Here is a 17,687-nt window from a genome sequence, read left to right on the forward strand (position 1 = left end):
TAATGAGCTTAGAAGCTTAGAATTCAACTTGCTCCTAAGAAACTACTCAGTTTCGTAACAACATTTTGGGTTTCCCATAGGCTTTGGTTACGTGTTTTTATGCAAGTGAGTAGTGTTGTCTGCATCTGAGAAAAGAATCAATCTTCTATTGGCAGTTGCCTTTTATCAGAACAGGCTGTCTTATAATACTCTGGAGTGTTAAGGGCCATTCTGTGAATTTCTTAAAGGAATAATATAAATACATGCCAGGTTTAATGTAATATCAGATTCCATGTATGTGATACCTGATGTGGTGTGCATGTCACAATATGTCAAGAAAGTACAATTCATTGTTGTATGCTGCCCAGAGTCACACTCTTGTGAGATGGGTGACCATATAAAAATGCCAAATAAATAAATAAAAGAAGTGCTCTTATTGCAGAATGAGAACAGTCCTGTCCAGCACCAATTCCTTTTGACCATTGAACACAAGATACCCAGCTGACAAGAACTTGCCTGTGGCAGTCTCTTTGACCAACTGCTCTGGGATGCAAAGAGCTCTTCCAGGCAGATCATAATGGAATTTTGAGCTGAGAATTTCAAATTGTCTCGCTTGGCTAGGAGACTTGAGCTACTTATAAGTCTAATACTCCTTTTCACCATCAGCCCATGGATTCAGCCTTGCAATAAGTGAAGCTGCTGTTTTCCATGTTCTACCAGGGTAGCCTTACAAACCCTGTCCTCTCACTCTGTATCCCTTATGCTGTTCAGGAATTAAGATGGGCTTCAGCTCCAAGTTAAAAATGGCCCAGGGGGGAGAAGAAAACAAAGTGCACATTTGCAATTTTCTGTTAATGAAGAAAGTAGTATTTTGTTGTAAATCTTTTTTCCCTTTTTAAAAAAAAACGTTTATAATATTTTCAGCTCAGGATATGTTTATTAACTCTTTATTGTGTTTTAGTTTTGTGTGTGACAACTGTTTAAAGAAAACTGGCCGAACACGCAAAGAGAATAAATTCAGTGCCAAAAGTAAGTTTATGGCCTCCTTTATTGTATATTAACTATATTTAAACACAATTTCTTAATGCATATTTTAAAGAACCCCATTATTAATTGTTTAAGTAATATTGTGGAAGGCCATTCATATTTGGATTTTGTTTTGATTCAGATAAGTAGTGGAGTGGAAAAATAACTGTATTGCAGATCTAAATATAAAGCAGAGCTCCACTGGTAGTCCTCCACACTTGCTTCCCCAGTGGAGGGGGGGCATGTGTAATATTCCCAGTTTTAGAAACGGCAAGCTTTGTAAAGCATTTGGTGCTCCTGCCTCCACATGGTCTATAAGAGCTGTGGTGGTGCAGTAGTTAGAATGCAGCATTGCAGGCTAATTCTGCTGACTGCTGGCTGCCAGCAGTTTGACAGTTCGATCCTCACTGACTCAGGGTTGACTCAGCCTTCTGTCCTTTCGAGGTCAGTAAAACAAGGACCCAGATTTTTGAGGGCCATATGCTGACTCTAAACTGATTGGAGAGGGCTGTTAAGCACTGTGAACCAGTATATGCCTAAGTGCTATTGCTATTCCGCATCCCATGAATATAGGCACACACACCCCTTCAGCTCTGGATTCCTGATTGGTCTTGTGAACCCCTTTTTGTTGATGGTTTGTATTACAAGGCAATGGTCTATAGTAATAAGAGCCATTCCTTTATTGTTTGGAAACAAGCTCATCATTTTCCTATGGAGGTTACTTACAATAAAGGATGTTGATTGTAGCTTTAAGAATAAAGCTAAACATTGCTGTAATGATATATGAGCGAAAAACAGGATGATCTCTTTCTGTTCTTCCCTTCTTCCTCCCCACCTACTAGGGTTACAGACTACCCGCTTAGGGAATCATTTGGAAGAGCGTGTAAACAAATTTCTGCGGCGGCAGAATCACCCAGAAGCTGGGGAAGTGTTTGTGAGAGTAGTGGCCAGTTCAGATAAAACGGTAGAAGTCAAACCAGGAATGAAATCTCGGTGAGTTTTGCTTTTCTTTTACTGGATTCATCTGATTACCATTACCAATTGACTGAATCCATTTCTCTATAATATCTTTATTTAAGCATCCAAAATTTTATTTTTTTCTGACAGCGCCATTTTACCATATATTCCTAGAATTTTTGTCTACATAATCTCAGAATAGGGTATTTTATACATTGGGAACAAGAAAGCCTATTATGCTGTGTCCATGACAACAGCTAAAAGGCAAGATTAGGATCAATTAGATTAGCTAAAGAACTCCTAATGAGTATTTTACTGAAAAACAGTTACTGTAGAAGCCATAACAGACAAATAAAAGCAATTGTTGTGTTTCAACAGCAAGCTAACCATATTCTAGAAAATGTTCAAACCGTTATCTGCTCCCCCGTTTGGAGGGTGGGGGAGACCTGATTTCCCCCTAACTCCGTTTTAGTACTATAATGGTCAGATCTATTATGATCTAGTTTTTCTCACTTTATGTGACAACTGATTCTCATAACAGCCTAGCAGATAGAGCAGTCTTTTCCTTGGGAGAAAATTTTAAAATGTCATTCTCAGTTCTCTTTGCCCTTTAAGGAAGAATTCTAGGTAGCTGGGCATTTTATGCCAAATGTAGGGCCCAAAGAATCTTTTATATCAGGACAACCGCTGGGTGGAAGTTATGTTTGCCATTTTCATCTACTATAACCCAATAATAGTTGAAAATAAACCAATAACCAGTAAGCCAGCTTGAGAAGGACATTTTTTTCTAACATCAAATAATTATTTGGCTTTTTATCTTTTACCTTAAAATGGTGTGAATTTCTCTTTGTCGTAGATTTGTGGATTCTCGTGAAATGGCTGAGGCCTTCCCCTACCGAACAAAGGCTCTGTTTGCTTTTGAAGAGATTGATGGTGTGGATGTCTGCTTTTTTGGCATGCACGTGCAAGAATACGGATGGGATTGTCCACCTCCAAACACAAGGTCTTGCTTTGCTTCCTTCCAAAGGAAGGAAGGATTCTGGTTATTCCGTCTCAACTTAGGCTGTCTTATTTTATTGCTTTCTATTGTATTGCCTGCCTGTCTGGGAGGACACAAAGCATAATAGATAACAGTAACAGCCACCCTGGTGCCAGTAAAGTCAGACAATCCATTCCCAAAGATCTTTGGAAGGCCATGAAAGTCCCCCTTCCCCTTGGGGGACAGGTTGTTCCAACAGAGATGAGCCACATAGAATGTTATTGTGTCCTATCCCTCTGCGGGACTTTTGGCAGCGGTGCCTAATCATCCAAACCAAGAGCGGAATGCTGGTCTCCTAGATATCCAGGCCTCAAGCTGCATAGGTTCTTATAGGTAATGTCTAGCAGTTCAAATTTCATTCAGAAAGAGAAGCATTTTCCAAAGTGATAGAATGTGGCAATTCTAGAACAGCCTAATAATCAAGAGGTCTGCTGCATTTTCAATCAACTGAGCTTTCCAGATGGCCTTCAGGGGCAGCCCTATGTCAGATGAACTACAGTAATCCAACTAGTTAGGATATGAGCTTTTGAAGGAAAAGCAGGAGAGGAATAGCAATAGACTTACCATACCACTCCACAGTGCTTTACAACACTCTCTGAGTGGTTTACAAAGCGGTTGTGCTGACCGTGCAAGGATGGAAGGCTGAATTGACCTTGAGCCCATCAGGATCAAACTCCAGGCAGAGTTTGCCTGCAATATTGCATTCTAACCACCACGTGCCACCAGGGCTCAGGATATAAATCAAAGGAACAATTATTCAACCACTGAGTTTTCTTTCCTTTTTGTCACAGGCGTGTGTACATCTCCTACTTGGACAGTATCCATTTCTTTCGCCCAAGATGCCTCCGGACTGCTGTTTATCATGAAATCCTTATTGGGTATCTGGAATATGTCAAGAAACTGGGGTGAGTGTTCTGCCAGAACCTCTGAGTGGAAACAAGTGGAATTTGTTATATCCCTCTAACTTCTTCAGGGTCAGTCGAGACATTTTCCTTGCACTGGTGCATGGAGAAGCAAGTGCTAAATGTGATTGGGAAGCATAGTTGAGAGGCCAGGGAAAGATGTCAGGGGATACTAATTTCATAGTAGACATAAAAAGAATCGTAAGCAGCCAGGGGACTGTCTTTTTCTCTGTATGTGTCTTGATTCTCCATTCTTCAAACACATTCATTCACCTATTCTTCCTTTCTGATTTACACAAACTCTTTCTAACTTGGCTTCCCCCTTCTGTTGCTGCAGCAGCCATTCAGATTGATGCAGGGAGTGTGGTTTCTGTGGAGAGGTGCAAAGCACTCATTGCAAGCAGAGTGAAATGAGTGCAGTGTAAATTAGACATTAGGAACAAAATCAGTCACTTGGAAAATTGCTCTTTGTTGTTTTCATCCTTTGATCTCATTGGATTATCTTGATTTCCCTGCAGCAAGCTTCAGTGAGAAAGGGAAGGGCGGGGAGAGGTGAACCAACCAAAAAGGCAGACCCCAACAGTCCTGTCTGTCCTGTAGACTTTCAGCTCCTAAACACCTCATAGTAGTCTTCCTATATTGTGCATGGTAATTTTCTCTTCTGGTTAAAACAACTGACACATTCCAAAAATATGTACAATTGTGTGGGCAAGCATCGATTTTTCAGCTTTCTGATGTGGAACTCTTAGCTTTTATATAAATCATTCTCTATATGTTATTCACTGAGACTTATATAAAACATGTGAAAATACCAACAACTTATGGGAAATAAACTTATGGGCAACTCTCTTTCCTACTGTTAACTAAAAAAGCTTGAACAGCCTGTAATATTGACATTTTCTTTTTGTATATATGCAAGGCTTTCTAATACAAGAAGCTCACAGCTTTCTAATGAATAAGAGGAAATGACATTTTTGTAGCACAAACTTGATATTTTATTTGCATAAAAATATTCAAGGTCTGACTGCTGTGTTATGAAAAGTGTGTGTGTGTGTGTTTTATGTAAAATGCCTGCTGTTTACCTCCTCCTGTGTATGCTAAAGTATTTCAAACGTATGCCTCTGTGGTGCATTTAAACATTCAAACTGCCATTAGAGGTAAAGCAGTTAGGGTAGAAATTCTGGGCAAGCTGCCCTATTGAATTTTGTAAAAGCTTGTGTGCTTGAAGCAGATTTTTCCATTTCTTGGGAATAGGATAGAAAAATAAGAATCATATACATATTGACCCAGTTTTGTGACCATGTAAGTAAACTTGGTATGGCTTTCCGAGTTGAATTTTGTAGGATGCAATTTGTCACTTCCTTCCATCCCAGGAATTATTGAAGAAACTACAATTGACAGAATACCTGGAGAAAGTAATTCCTTGGGCAGATGCAAGTGGAAAGTGATTTTCCCCTCTTTCTTTTTTTTTTAAAAAAATGTAAGATATTTATATTTTGCCTATTAACTTTAAAGAACTTGAGGCTAGGGTTAGTTTACAGTATTTTTAAATTAAAATCCATCAGAGAACACTACATTTATTTCCTTCCTTTTAGCACAATATATAGGGCAATTATCAGTTAAGCATGATAACAATACAAAATAATAAGTAGGAAGCCACCTATGAGAGAAAACAAATAAAAACAAGAACCAGTTATACTGTGTGTAGTATGTATTGGATTTGGGTCTTTTCCTATTCCAAAGAAGGGGGTCCAAAATTATTCAAAAAGAACATAAAGAAAATAAACTAGGTGGCCTATAAACTTTATAAATCAACAAACTTACCTCAATGCTTGGGCATTCACTCAAATAGCTCTGTATTTTCTTTGGATTAAAACATTAACATCGTTATTAAAATATTGCCAATGCTGTTTTTGCTGCAGAGAATACCCAGGGTCCAGAAACAGCTAGAGATTAATGTCCTGCCCAGTTTGGGTTTCTTCTTTCTAAGATCATCAAACAATCAAGGTGGCATATAGGGCAAGTTAAAATCAAGAATGCAACAATAAAAGATGAACTAAATAGCAAATTACCACACAGTGAATACACAAATTTAATATTGGTGTAGTTTGATAGTCCTAGTTTTGCAGGCCCAGAGCCTGTCTTTATGACCTTCACAGAAACAGCATCGTTAGGGCTTCAAACTCTAGGAGAATGTTGCTTGTGAAAGCAGGATCAGCTCTTTTTAAAAAGGTACTGTATCAACAATGGTTATAGTCTCAAGAGGCACAAGGAGGTATGAATGAATGATTGAGTGTAAGTGCTGGTTATCTAAATATCCTTTCTACTGCAGTAGAACAGTTAGGATGGCTGCCTCCAATTCTGGACAAAACTGTTACTTAACTGGGATGTCTTGCTTGTGTGAAACTCACAGGTATGTTACAGGCCACATCTGGGCCTGCCCACCAAGTGAGGGTGATGATTACATCTTCCATTGTCACCCCCCTGACCAAAAAATCCCCAAACCTAAACGTCTGCAAGAGTGGTACAAGAAGATGCTGGACAAGGCCTTTGCAGAGCGGATCATTCATGATTACAAGGTGAGGATTTCCTCAAAGAGAATCTGGAGACATTGGTATCTAGACAGCAGCCTTCTCTGCAGTTGAAAGGGAAATCAATAATTAAGGGGGCTACAGTTCTGGGAGCAAATCGGTCATGCTTTTCTAGACCTCTGTCAATCCAAAATTAAGCATCAGCATGTGTCTTAGGTTTGGCTAAAGCAAAGGCATTGGATGTGTAAATATGCTTACAATCATAATGAAACACAGAAAACTACTTTAAACCACTGGTTTTTTTTAAATCAAATGAGGGTATAGTAAGATAGTTTCAATTTATATGACATTGGTTGGCTCCTGTACTTTTGCCATTGCTCTTATTTGCACCATTGATAACACTATGTGTTTTTTTTTCTAGGATATCTTCAAACAGGCAACTGAGGATCGGCTGACAAGTGCCAAGGAGTTGCCCTACTTTGAGGGTGATTTTTGGCCCAATGTATTAGAAGAGAGCATAAAAGAGCTAGAACAGGAGGAAGAGGAAAGAAAAAAGGAAGAAAGCACAGCAGCTAGTGAAACAATAGAGGTGACTAAATTCTTGAGTGATGTGACCACAATATTTATGTGAGCTATATGAACCACAAATTCTTTCAATCCAACAGACTGTGAGTTACATGCCACATTTCCTTTTAGAAGATCAAAATGGCATGCAGGGGAGGCTCCCTTCGTTGTAATCCCTGTGTAAGGAGAGAGTGACTGATCCAGTTGACTAAGGGATGCTGTTCTCTTCCTTACTCAAAATACAATTTGGTTTGTTTTGCATGGTGGTGTTTCTGATGTTCCAACTGTTAAGATCATAGATTAAGCTTTAATTTGTAGCTTCTGCTTGGGGTTCCCCTGCCCCCTCCAGTATGGTTTTGCACAACCCCATCATGGATTGATTATGCTGATTGTTTAGACTGGAAAGCATGATGTAAAGAGTTCTGTGCCGGAGCAAACCAGCAGAAAGCCTTGCTTGCCTGCCTTTGTTGCCGTTTTTAAATTATTTGCTGTGGGGAAGGAAGAGGTGGATCTTTTTAATCCCACCTTTATTATTTTTATAAATAAGGCAGTGAACGTACTTGATACACCTTCTTCCTTCTGTTTTCTCCACAACAATCCCGTGAGATAGTTGGACTGAGAGAGAGTGGCTGGTCCACCCAGCCAGCTTTCATGCCTAAAGTGGGACTAGAAGTCACAGTCTCCTGTGTTCAGATGAGTGGGTTAAATGTGTGCTTCATGCTTGCTTTTTGTTGTAGGCAAGTAGCCTGCAAAAAAAAGCAAGTCAAGAAAGATTTTTAAAAAGGAAGGTACGCACAAATATCATTATGACTATTATGTTAATAATTTTGGTTGGTTTACTGGACTTTGCACTGTATTTATATTCTGTTCATGCTCTTGTGCCCAATTCACATTAAATTTCTGGAGCAGTTGACAATGTATACATTTGATCTTACAATGTTAATATTCATGAAAGAGTAAATCAATAGTTTACTTCAGTTTTTATTTTTTGCAGCTGCAAAACACAGTCAGCAAAGAGAACCAGTTCAGTTAAAATGAAAGAAAAACCATGTAATCCATTGGGATTTTTTTATTTAATTATCGCCATGGCCAGTTTTTCTGAATTTGATGGGCCAAAGGTAGCACAGGCTGCTCCCTCTGTCCCAGACAGTGGCAAGAAAGAAGAAGGTTACTTCTACAATTAAAGGACTGTTGAATCTTTGTACTCAGTCTTGTTGAGAGGTATTTTTCTTACAGAAAATCAGAGTATTGTGGGAAACCACTTTTGTTTAGCTTGTCTGATATTTCCTTGCCCACTGCTCCTAGCAAGCAGGTGTTCTCTTCACATATGCATTGAAAGAGGAACAGTTGAGCAGCTTCCTGATGTTTTAACAGGGAAGCCAAGGTGACAGCAAGAATGCCAAGAAGAAAAATAATAAGAAAACAAACAAGAATAAGAGCAGCCTTAGCCGAGCCAACAAGAAGAAACCCTCCATGCCTAATGTGTCAAATGATTTGTCTCAGAAGTTGTATGCCACAATGGAGAAGCATAAAGAGGTACTATGGCCAAGCCCTCCTCATTTCCTTTTCTGCATTCACATGTGCAAAATTTAATGTTGCAAAAGAGAGAGGGAGGGAAGTAGACCACATTAAACAATGTGGTACCTTGGCAACTTGGCAGTTCTCATTGGTGGAGATTGTCTTGTGCTCACCTCTTCCTTTGCCTTCACACGGTAGGTCTTCTTTGTAATTCACCTGCACGCGGGACCTGTCATCAACACCTTACCCCCCATTGTGGATCCAGACCCATTACTTAGTTGTGATCTGATGGATGGCCGGGATGCCTTCCTTACTTTAGCAAGGGACAAGCACTGGGAGTTTTCCTCACTGCGGCGCTCCAAGTGGTCCACTCTATGCATGCTTGTGGAGCTGCACACCCAGGGGCAGGATCGCTTTGTTTATACCTGCAACGAGTGTAAACATCATGTGGAAACACGGTGGCATTGCACAGTCTGTGAAGTAAGTATATGTTGCCTGTTTTGATGCTACTCCAGTTGTGAATTGGCCTGCAAACCTGTCTCTTCTTTTCTACAATACTTTTAAAAATAATAGGATTATGATTAATATGATATATAATAACAACTGTGGGGCTAATTATTATGATTTGAGCATTAGTTTTACACATTGAACAAAGCCATATGTGGAAATTCTATAGGAATCCTATTTTCTGAGCAAGGATGTTCTGTATTAGTGGCCACTGGAGTTCTTCATTAAGTTCTTGATAATTGAATGACTTATTAATAGAACTAAAACTGTGACAGATGGAATGTCTCAGGTACATGGAGCTATCTTAGGCTTGTGTCTGGAGTGGTCTAAGGACCATTCAGCCTCTCCTGAGCATGCATGCGGTTCACCTGCATAAAAGAATAGGGAGAGTTTGTGAAGCTAGATTGAGCCTTTCTCACATTGTAGGTTGTTAATCTCAGTGTCTCTCACTTTGCTTTTCAGGATTACGACCTCTGCATTAATTGCTACAACACCAAGAGCCATGAGCATAAGATGCTGAAGTGGGGCTTGGGCCTGGATGATGACGGGAATAGCCAAGGGGAGCAGCAGTCTAAGAGCCCCCAGGAATCCCGTCGACTCAGCATCCAGCGATGCATTCAGTCTTTAGTGCATGCTTGCCAGTGCCGCAATGCAAATTGTTCATTGCCGTCCTGCCAGAAGATGAAGCGTGTTGTCCAGCACACCAAGGGCTGCAAGCGCAAGACCAACGGAGGCTGTCCTGTGTGCAAACAGCTGATTGCCCTTTGTTGCTACCATGCCAAACACTGCCAAGAGAACAAATGCCCAGTGCCCTTCTGCCCCAACATCAAGCATAAGCTCCGGCAGCAGCAGATCCAACACCGTCTGCAGCAGGCGCAGTTGATTCGCCGCAGGATGGCAACCATGACCACCCGAAACGTGCCTCAGCAGAATTTGCCTTCTCCTACCTCAGCAACGCCTGGGACCCCGACACAGCAGCCAAGCACCCCACAGACTCCCCAGCCCCCTCCCCAGCCTTCCCCTGTTAGCATGTCACCAGCTGGTTTTCCTAGTGTAGGAAGAACGCTGGCACCCCCTCCCATTTCAGCGGGCAAGCCTTCCACCCAGGTGGCTGCTCCGCCTCCGCCTGCCCAACCCCCACCAGGAGCTGTGGAAGCAGCCCGGCAGATTGAAATTGAAGCAGCCCAGCAGCAGCAGCAGCAGCAGCAGCAGCAGCAGCAGCAGCAGCAGCAGCTCTACCGGGTGAGCAGCAATGGCTTGCCTCCAGGCCGAACAGGGATAGTGAGCACAGCAGTGGGGACGATGAATCCAATGCAGCAGGTTGGCATGAATGTGCCCCGGCCTAACTCAGCCAGTGGCCCAATATTGCCTAACCTGCAGCCTGGGCAGTGGCAGTCATCAGCTCCGGTGCCCCCACAGCAGCCAGGAATGCCAAGGCCAGTCCTGCCCATGCCTGGCCAACAAGCAGTAACTGGCCCAAGGATGCCAGGCGTGCAGCCACCAGCCCGAACGATTCCTCCAAATGCTTTGCAAGAGTTACTGCGGACTCTGAAATCTCCTAGTTCCCCGCAGCAGCAACAACAGGTGCTGAATATCCTGAAGTCGAACCCACAGCTCATGGCAGCTTTTATAAAGCAGAGAACAGCCAAATACGTAGCAAACCAGCCTGGCATGCAACCCCAGCCAAGCATTCAACCCCAGGCAGGCATGCCACAGACTCCAAGTCCACTGCAGCAGCCGCCTCCACCAGCAGGGTTGCATGCTCAAACAGGCCTGCAGAATCTGAGTGCACTGCCAGCAGGTGTCCCACGACCGGGGGTCCCTCCCCAGCAACCAGCCATAGGAGGCCTGGCTACACAGGGCCAGTCAATCAGTATCATGAACCCAGCTCACAATCCAGCTATGGCCAACATGAGTCCTCAGTACAGGGAGATCTTGAGAAGACAATTACTACAGCAACAGCAGCAAGGAGGAGCTGGGCTGGCCACTCACAACCAATTCCCTCAGCCTCCAGGCCCCGGAGTTTATGCCCAAGCCATTCAGCAGCAGCGGATGCAGCAGCAGCATCTTTCAATCCAAGCAGGGGCCATGGGGCAGCTAGCGCAGATGGGACAGCTGAATCCTATGGGGCAGCCAGCCCTGGGAGCTGATGGCAGCCCTAACATCCAGCAAGCTCTGCAACAGCGACTCTTGCAACAACAGCAGCAGCAGCAACTTAAACCACAGATGGGCTCCCCAGGCCAATCAAATCCCATGAGCCCCCAACAGCATCTGCTCTCAGGACAGGCTCCCTCGTCTCACCTCCCTGGTCAACCAATCAGCACCTCCCTCAGCAGCCAGGTGCGCTCTCCGGCACCCATTCAGTCCCCACGGCCCCAGTCGCAGCCACCACATTCCAGCCCATCCCCCAGGATACAGCCCCAGCCTTCTCCTCACCATGCCTCACCCCAGACTGGCTCACCTCACCCTGGGTTGGCTGTTACAATGGCTGGCTCCATGGAACAGGGACACTTGGGCAACCCAGAGCAGAGTGCAATGCTTCCCCAGCTCAACCCCCCAAATAGGAACGTGTTACCAAATGAGCTGTCCCTGGTTGGTGATACCACAGGAGGTGACACACTAGAAAAATTTGTGGAGGGCTTGTAGCATCACATCAATTTTCTCATGTTCCTGGACTTCTTGAACTGAAAAAGACTTGTAGCTTGAGCTAAACCCTAGATGGGACTGATTCATCCTCTACTTGTGAATGGATGCTGTTTAAAAAAAAAGAGAATATATATTTTTTTGTTAAAGCCAGCCAGGTGTGGTTAAAATATCTGGTCTCCTTGTTGTGGGTTGTTTTTTTTTAGTTGTTATCGTTGACTTTACTTTTTTAAAGGGGAAAACGAGTCCATTATATTCATATTTTTATTTGTACTTTCAAAACTAAGCAGTGGTGTTTAGCAGAGGAGAAAAATATTCACATTCTAATGTATCTTGCTACATTTCTGACATTTGGCATAAAGTTTTGTTTTGTTTTAGTCTTATTCTATTCTGGATTTTGCAAGTATCCTAAGTATTATTACCCCTGGGAAAGATAGGAACTGACTCTTGCACACACGAACACACATTGCAGATGTAGAAATTGTTGCTTGTTTCTCTGATAAAACTGGTTTTAGATTTAAAAAAAATAGGGACACTCACTACTTTGGACATATTTTAACAGGGAAGAAGTGTATTCTGTAATTCTTCAATGTGAACTTGAACTGAGGAAAAGCAATTACAGTGTAAATCATGCAAACTATAATTACTATAAATATGAACAATTCAAGATTCAATCACTGTATAGAGGGGGGAACAAACTTATTTCTTACTTCTATAGTATATTGTTAAATAAACTGTGTGCAACAGACAAAAAGGATGTCCTTGAATTCATGTACATGGTATTAACTTAGTGTTTGGACTTTTTTGTTATGAAAATGCTGTTTTCAACATTGTATTTGGACTATGCATGTCTTTTTTCCATTGTATATAAAGTATTGCTTAAAAGTGATATAAATTACTGAAGTTTTTAAAATGTTTCTGTCTTTTAAAATCCATGTAAGATTGTCACAGTTTGTACTTGCCTGTGTGACTCTAGGGAGATGGATGCCTTTCAATGAACTCAAACCTAATAAGGAAGTAGTACTCTATAGAACTCTTTGAAGCACTAAAGAGCAATATATTCCCACTACTACTTGGCTGTACTAATTCATGAGAATCAACAGAAAGAAATTAGAAATGTTTGCTTTTTAAAAAGCATTTTGGGAAAGGAGCACCTGTTTAACTGAAACAGATGCTTCCTAAAGTAAAATAAAAAAAACCAAGGTTTTCTGTGCAGGAACAATGAAGAAGCTATACAACAGATCCAGAAAGGACAAGACAATGTCTTTCATTGATTTTCCCAGCCTGGTCCTATCTATGATGCTCCATGACTATACTATTTTTGAAGGAAGCAAAATTGGGCTTCTTACTCTGCCTCACTAAATGATCACTAGGAGATACATGATGGGTTTTGTCAGGTACCATAACTGATAAATGTATCTAATATATTACAATTTCAATGTAACTGAAAATACCACACAGAGGGTACACTGTACAGAGAAATCCACCCTTCCTCAGGTGAAGTGATGGTATGGAAGTCATGTAAAACCTCTTGCATAAGGGCATGACATAATTTTAACATTTATTTAATAAACATGGCTGCCCATCTTATATACATCACTCTGGGTAGCAACAGTTAAAAAAATTGCAATGTGGGACCAATGATACTTAAAAAAATGTTCACATTTAGTACATAAAATAATTTCTTGCTTTTTTTAATGGGGGGAGGTAAGAAATGAAATCAATTGTATAATTGAAGACTTGCATTACCATCTCCATATGCAAGTATTAACAGTGGCTCCAGTCCTCCAAAGTCTTTGAGAAGCAAGAATTTATAGTGTGTTCAGTAAAAATGCTGCCCTCTCACATCACATCATCTTGCTCTCTTCTTCCCAGTTTTGCACTGGGAGACAATTTTGTAATAAATTACTTGGGTGGTAGTCTCAGGTGACATAAACGTGAAAGTTATCTTTGCAAATGAAGGAGTATGTTTTTCCCTCCATCAGCCATCCATCAGGGTAAGGATATGCCGAAGATACTTCTAGGCCTCAACAGGTTGTCCCAACATGTATGCTGAAATCATTCCTCAGGATTGGATGCAAGGCTGAGAACAGCTGTTGCAAGTGACCAACTCTGACTTCAAACCCCAACACAGATTATTTCCCCCGAAAAAAGGATTGAGCAAAGAAAAATACATAATCATGAAAAAGGAGAAGAGGCAGGTGACTAGAAAGTTGCAGAGGAAAAAATCTCCAGGAGTTCACATTTTGGGAGAATATCCAAAGGGCTTAGCATCACCTTTGTCCCTTTCTCTTGGATGTATGGAGGTATTGTTTTTCTCTCCGAGCTTCTGCAGTGGTAAACGTGATGCAGTTTGCATCCAAAAAGTCCAGTAACTTGTCCAATGAAATCCTTATGCCATTTTGCTTCAGTTCTGCATGCAGTACAGAAAGTTCAATGGGCTGATACAGCAGAATTTGCTGGCAAAGAGATGGGTTGGAATGAATATAGTGCTTCAAGAATTCCAGTTGCTGACCCTCACCACTAGCGGCAATCTGAGAGGCTGGTACATTTTCCTCTTTCTCTGACAGCATGCTGATTTTAAACTTCACAGATGAACTAGGAACAGGATGAGAAAGGAAAGGGGATTAAGATACCTACACAATCTCTTAAATTTACTTGATTTTTTAAAAAGATGGGATACCTGGTATAACCCAGGCCAGAACTACTCACATCTACCACACAGCATCAACACAACCATCCCCCAATTTAAGGCTAAGTGTAGAGAATATGGCTGAGGATGGGGTGGGCAGGTGATTTTCAAAGTTTTTGCCTTCACGCCTCAGCATCTGGTGATACATGCCATCAGCCTAAAAAGTCAGAATGGAAAAATGAACACACATTCCAATCTGCCCTATACCTTTGAGATGCTGCATAAGTCTCATTTCCAGCTCCTGTTGTGCCAGCTGACACTTGAGAAGTTGTCAGGATTAGATCTCCATTGCCCTCTCCATCAGTTAATCTCTTTGCAGGAAAAGCAGCTCTCTTTGGCCACCCAAGTCCAGCCTCTGGCCTCTGAGCGCCTCCTTCAGAAAGATCTGTAAGGTTAGTTGTATTTGGGTTCCCCTGAAGCAGTCGATAAGGGGGAAGACATTTTTGCTGCAGTTTCTGAAAAGAACTGGTAGCAACTGGCATAGATTTTTTCTTACAGTCGGTTCCTGCCTGTTGGCGAGTAAATTGAAAAATTTCCTTCAGTTTTAAAACCATCTGCCGCTTTGGGAGAGCACGGACACCAAATCTAAGAAGAAAAGGAGATCAAATCACAATTCACAAGAACAACCTGTAAGATAATTTTGCAAGTTCTTGCCTACAGAAGGGTCCTGATTTGATCCTGACAGCACCCACCTGCTCAATTCCTTCTTCAACTCTGGGGTGTCCATACTTGAATAAGGTGGCAAGGGCATGAATGGAGAAATGCAAGAGATGTCCCTGGCTTGGCAGGCAAGATCTGTGACTGATCAAAAGGAAACTGAATCAAATCAGCCACATGGGCTATACTCTGCTGCAAAACATGTCTATCACCACTATATTTACTACATTGGTTAGTAGTCCACAGTAAAATCATCCCAAACCTCTGGGAAGAAAGCTGCCAGATAGACATCCCCATCATACACTTTTTTTAAATTAAAAAAATGCTCAGCAATTAATTAGAAAAGTGCTTTAGGAGGAGGAAGCCAAAACTGGATTTCTAGATTATTGCTCCCCTCCCAGAATCTACAGGAAATAGAGCTCATCCGAAATAACAGTTGGGCTCATCCATCCAAGAAGGAAGATCACTGTCTTTAGCAAAACTGAGTAAAATGCCCAATGATGTTTAACCAGTTGCAAGGATTCTGGTCTTGAACTTCAGTGGGATCGTTCACTGAGCTTCAAAGGACTCGACAGCTAAGTAAGTGGTAGGAAAAGTGCTCCCATTTTGGGGTGCCATGTTACAAAGCAGCCTTAGCTGTCAAAGAAGTTGTCATAACTGACCCAATGCAGCAACTTACCAGAAATCTTTGGAACAGGAATGGAAGCTGACAAACTTGAGCAGGCAGGAAGAGCTTCATTGCTGTCAGAGTCTTTTCCAGGCCAATTCTGAGAGTTGTGCAGTAGCAAATCTCCCACTCCAAAATGGAACATGGCTGCTGAATTAGCTACACTACTAGCAACATTCACAGGGTGATTGTCCTGCATGTCAAACATGTGCACAGAGGCCTTCAATGGATTTCTGGCATTTGGAGTTCTTACCTCCAAAGATTCTACAAAGATGCCCCTTGAGCATGGTGGCACTGCTTCCCGTTCCTCCTCACTGTCATCCACAACCACCACATCTCTCTCTGTTGCACACAGGCCATTGTTAGGTTTCACTATTTTGAGCAAAGTAGATGAAAGCACCGGTAGAGGTTTATAGCTGCAAGACAACGGTTCTGTCTGGGTTTCATGAGTCCACTGCTTTTTAAGGGAAGAATTCAACCTGGATTTTTCAACCTGCATGTCATCCAAGCTATTCCAGGCTGGCAGAGGAGTTTTAGGCACCACCAATGTCCTTCCTTCACTCCTGTCTAAACCTTCCCAGAAGCTGCCTTCTTTGTGACTACTCAGGTTCAAGGGCTGATGGCTTTCATCCAAAGATTGTACCTCATTACAAATTAGTGTGTCCAATCCATCTGCCACTTTACCTACATCCTGCTGGGGAGGAGATGGGCTCCAGCAGTTCACGTTGGCAACAGCGCTCACTTTATGCCATGATTGTTGCTCAGAGAAGCTTGAAGCGGCCTCTGCCTGTTTCTTTTCTGCCTCCTGTTCCAGCTCTTCATCAGAATCCAGTACTACAATATGGTCACTCGTAATATTCAGTTCATGAGGATTCACCGCACCAGACTTCTCTAGGTTGCCAATAGGAGCTTCTCCCTTCCTATTTACATTCTCTTGCTTGCCATTTTGATAGGGAAGCCTATCTAATATGTTTGGCTGTGATGCAGATGTTATCAAAGGAGCTTTTAGGTCTCTTGACAAAGTAATCTGGAGATCTTTTGCTGATGCTTGAAAAAGTCTTGGAAAATTTCTTGTTGTGGTTTCATTGTTGGCTATGTTAATATTCTGCTTCCAGAGAGAACATTTCATTTCTGAGACAGAAAATTGGGTTGCAGACCTCTCCAGATGATTATTATGAGTGGAATCCATATCTAATCCGAGATGAATCTCACTTGTAGGTTCTTTTCTAGTACTTGCTCCAAAGGACACTGTTTCCTTAAAATCCAGCTGGAACTCAACAGAATACTTTTTCAGATCTTTTTCCATGCTGGCATTAGAGGTTTTCAATTTGGATGACTCTAGATCATATTTTATTTCACCTTCCTTAATTGTCATGGCTCTTCTGGGCTTCTCCAGTGCTTTTCTTGGGCAAGAAGCACCAATTTGGCTAATCTTCTTTTCCACTTCATCATATCTGCATTCAGTGCAGACCTTTTCCTTCCTCGCTTCATCAGAGGTCATTCTGCGCTGAGTAGCCACAAACTCATAAATCTCCTCTAGTTCCTGCTCATTCATACTGTCATTGATTTCATCTCTGCATACAAATTTTGCTGCGGTTTCTTCATCTTGCCACATGGATTTCAAAAGTTCCTCAAAATTTCCAACTTTGTCTTTATCATCCACTGGCTTTTCTACAGATATCTCTTCACTAGATTGGCCTTCACACAGAACCGCCAATTCTTTCACTCCAAACCTGCAACCATGCAAATATACATAAATATTCTTTCTTCTCTCTTGGTACAACCCATGGCATAAGATAATAGAATCCTTATTCATGCTTCATACAGCAAACCAAAATGAGCTCTGTTCAAAACTGTCATACAGTAAATTTCATAATGATTTCCAACCAACTAAATACTCTGAAGCATCAACACACCAACCTTATTGCCAGGTCAACCACATCTGACAGCAAATGTTGAGGTACAAAATGTTCAGCTGTGTAAAGGTACTTCAAGAACAGAGCAA

The 17,687-nt window shown here is 41.8% G+C and overlaps 2 protein-coding genes across 3 annotated transcripts in view; one reads left to right on the forward strand and one right to left on the reverse strand.

The window, feature by feature from the left end:
* CREBBP (CREB binding protein) overlaps positions 1–12,574 on the forward strand; it is a 39,384-nt gene extending 26,810 nt beyond the window's left edge. The window contains exons 22-30 of the mRNA XM_015811959.1: positions 941–1,008; positions 1,848–1,998; positions 2,819–2,965; positions 3,793–3,906; positions 6,317–6,482; positions 6,856–7,023; positions 8,373–8,534; positions 8,715–8,996; positions 9,486–12,574. Of these exons, the coding sequence (XP_015667445.1) occupies positions 941–1,008; positions 1,848–1,998; positions 2,819–2,965; positions 3,793–3,906; positions 6,317–6,482; positions 6,856–7,023; positions 8,373–8,534; positions 8,715–8,996; positions 9,486–11,669 (3,442 nt within the window). The 3' untranslated portion in view covers positions 11,670–12,574. The remainder of the gene's footprint in view (positions 1–940; positions 1,009–1,847; positions 1,999–2,818; positions 2,966–3,792; positions 3,907–6,316; positions 6,483–6,855; positions 7,024–8,372; positions 8,535–8,714; positions 8,997–9,485) is intronic.
* Positions 12,575–12,705: 131 nt separating this feature from the next.
* On the reverse strand, positions 12,706–17,461 carry SLX4 (SLX4 structure-specific endonuclease subunit). 2 transcript variants are annotated; one of them, XM_029283348.1, is made up of 4 exons: positions 15,695–17,461; positions 15,051–15,159; positions 14,566–14,943; positions 12,706–14,264 (listed from the first exon to the last, which is right to left on the reverse strand). In XM_029283348.1, exons 1-4 carry the CDS (start codon positions 17,295–17,297, stop codon positions 13,940–13,942), a joined length of 2,415 nt encoding a protein of 804 aa, XP_029139181.1. In that variant the 5' UTR covers positions 17,298–17,461; the 3' UTR covers positions 12,706–13,939. The 2 variants fall into 2 exon arrangements, with proteins under 2 accessions (XP_029139181.1, XP_029139182.1); XM_029283349.1 differs by having other exon boundaries at positions 15,051–15,174; positions 15,936–15,950.
* Positions 17,462–17,687: the final 226 nt, after the last annotated feature.

Source organism: Protobothrops mucrosquamatus, unplaced genomic scaffold (genome assembly GCF_001527695.2).
Source record: "Protobothrops mucrosquamatus isolate PMUCROS unplaced genomic scaffold, P.Mucros_1.0 scaffold60, whole genome shotgun sequence".
In the NCBI taxonomy this organism is placed as follows: Eukaryota; Metazoa; Chordata; class Lepidosauria; order Squamata; family Viperidae; genus Protobothrops; species Protobothrops mucrosquamatus.

Bases quoted from the DNA above. Each gene is read 5' to 3' on its own strand.
- SLX4 (XM_029283348.1), bottom strand. From the start codon at position 17,297: ATGTGGCAAGATGAAGAAACCGCAGCAAAATTTGTATGCAGAGATGAA. The intron at 14,944-15,050 runs GTGGGTGCTGTC...TTTTCTTCTTAG, and splicing joins TTGAAGAAGGAATTGAGCAG to ATTTGGTGTCCGTGCTCTCC. The intron at 14,265-14,565 runs GTATAGGGCAGA...TCCTGTTCCTAG, and splicing joins ACTTATGCAGCATCTCAAAG to TTCATCTGTGAAGTTTAAAA.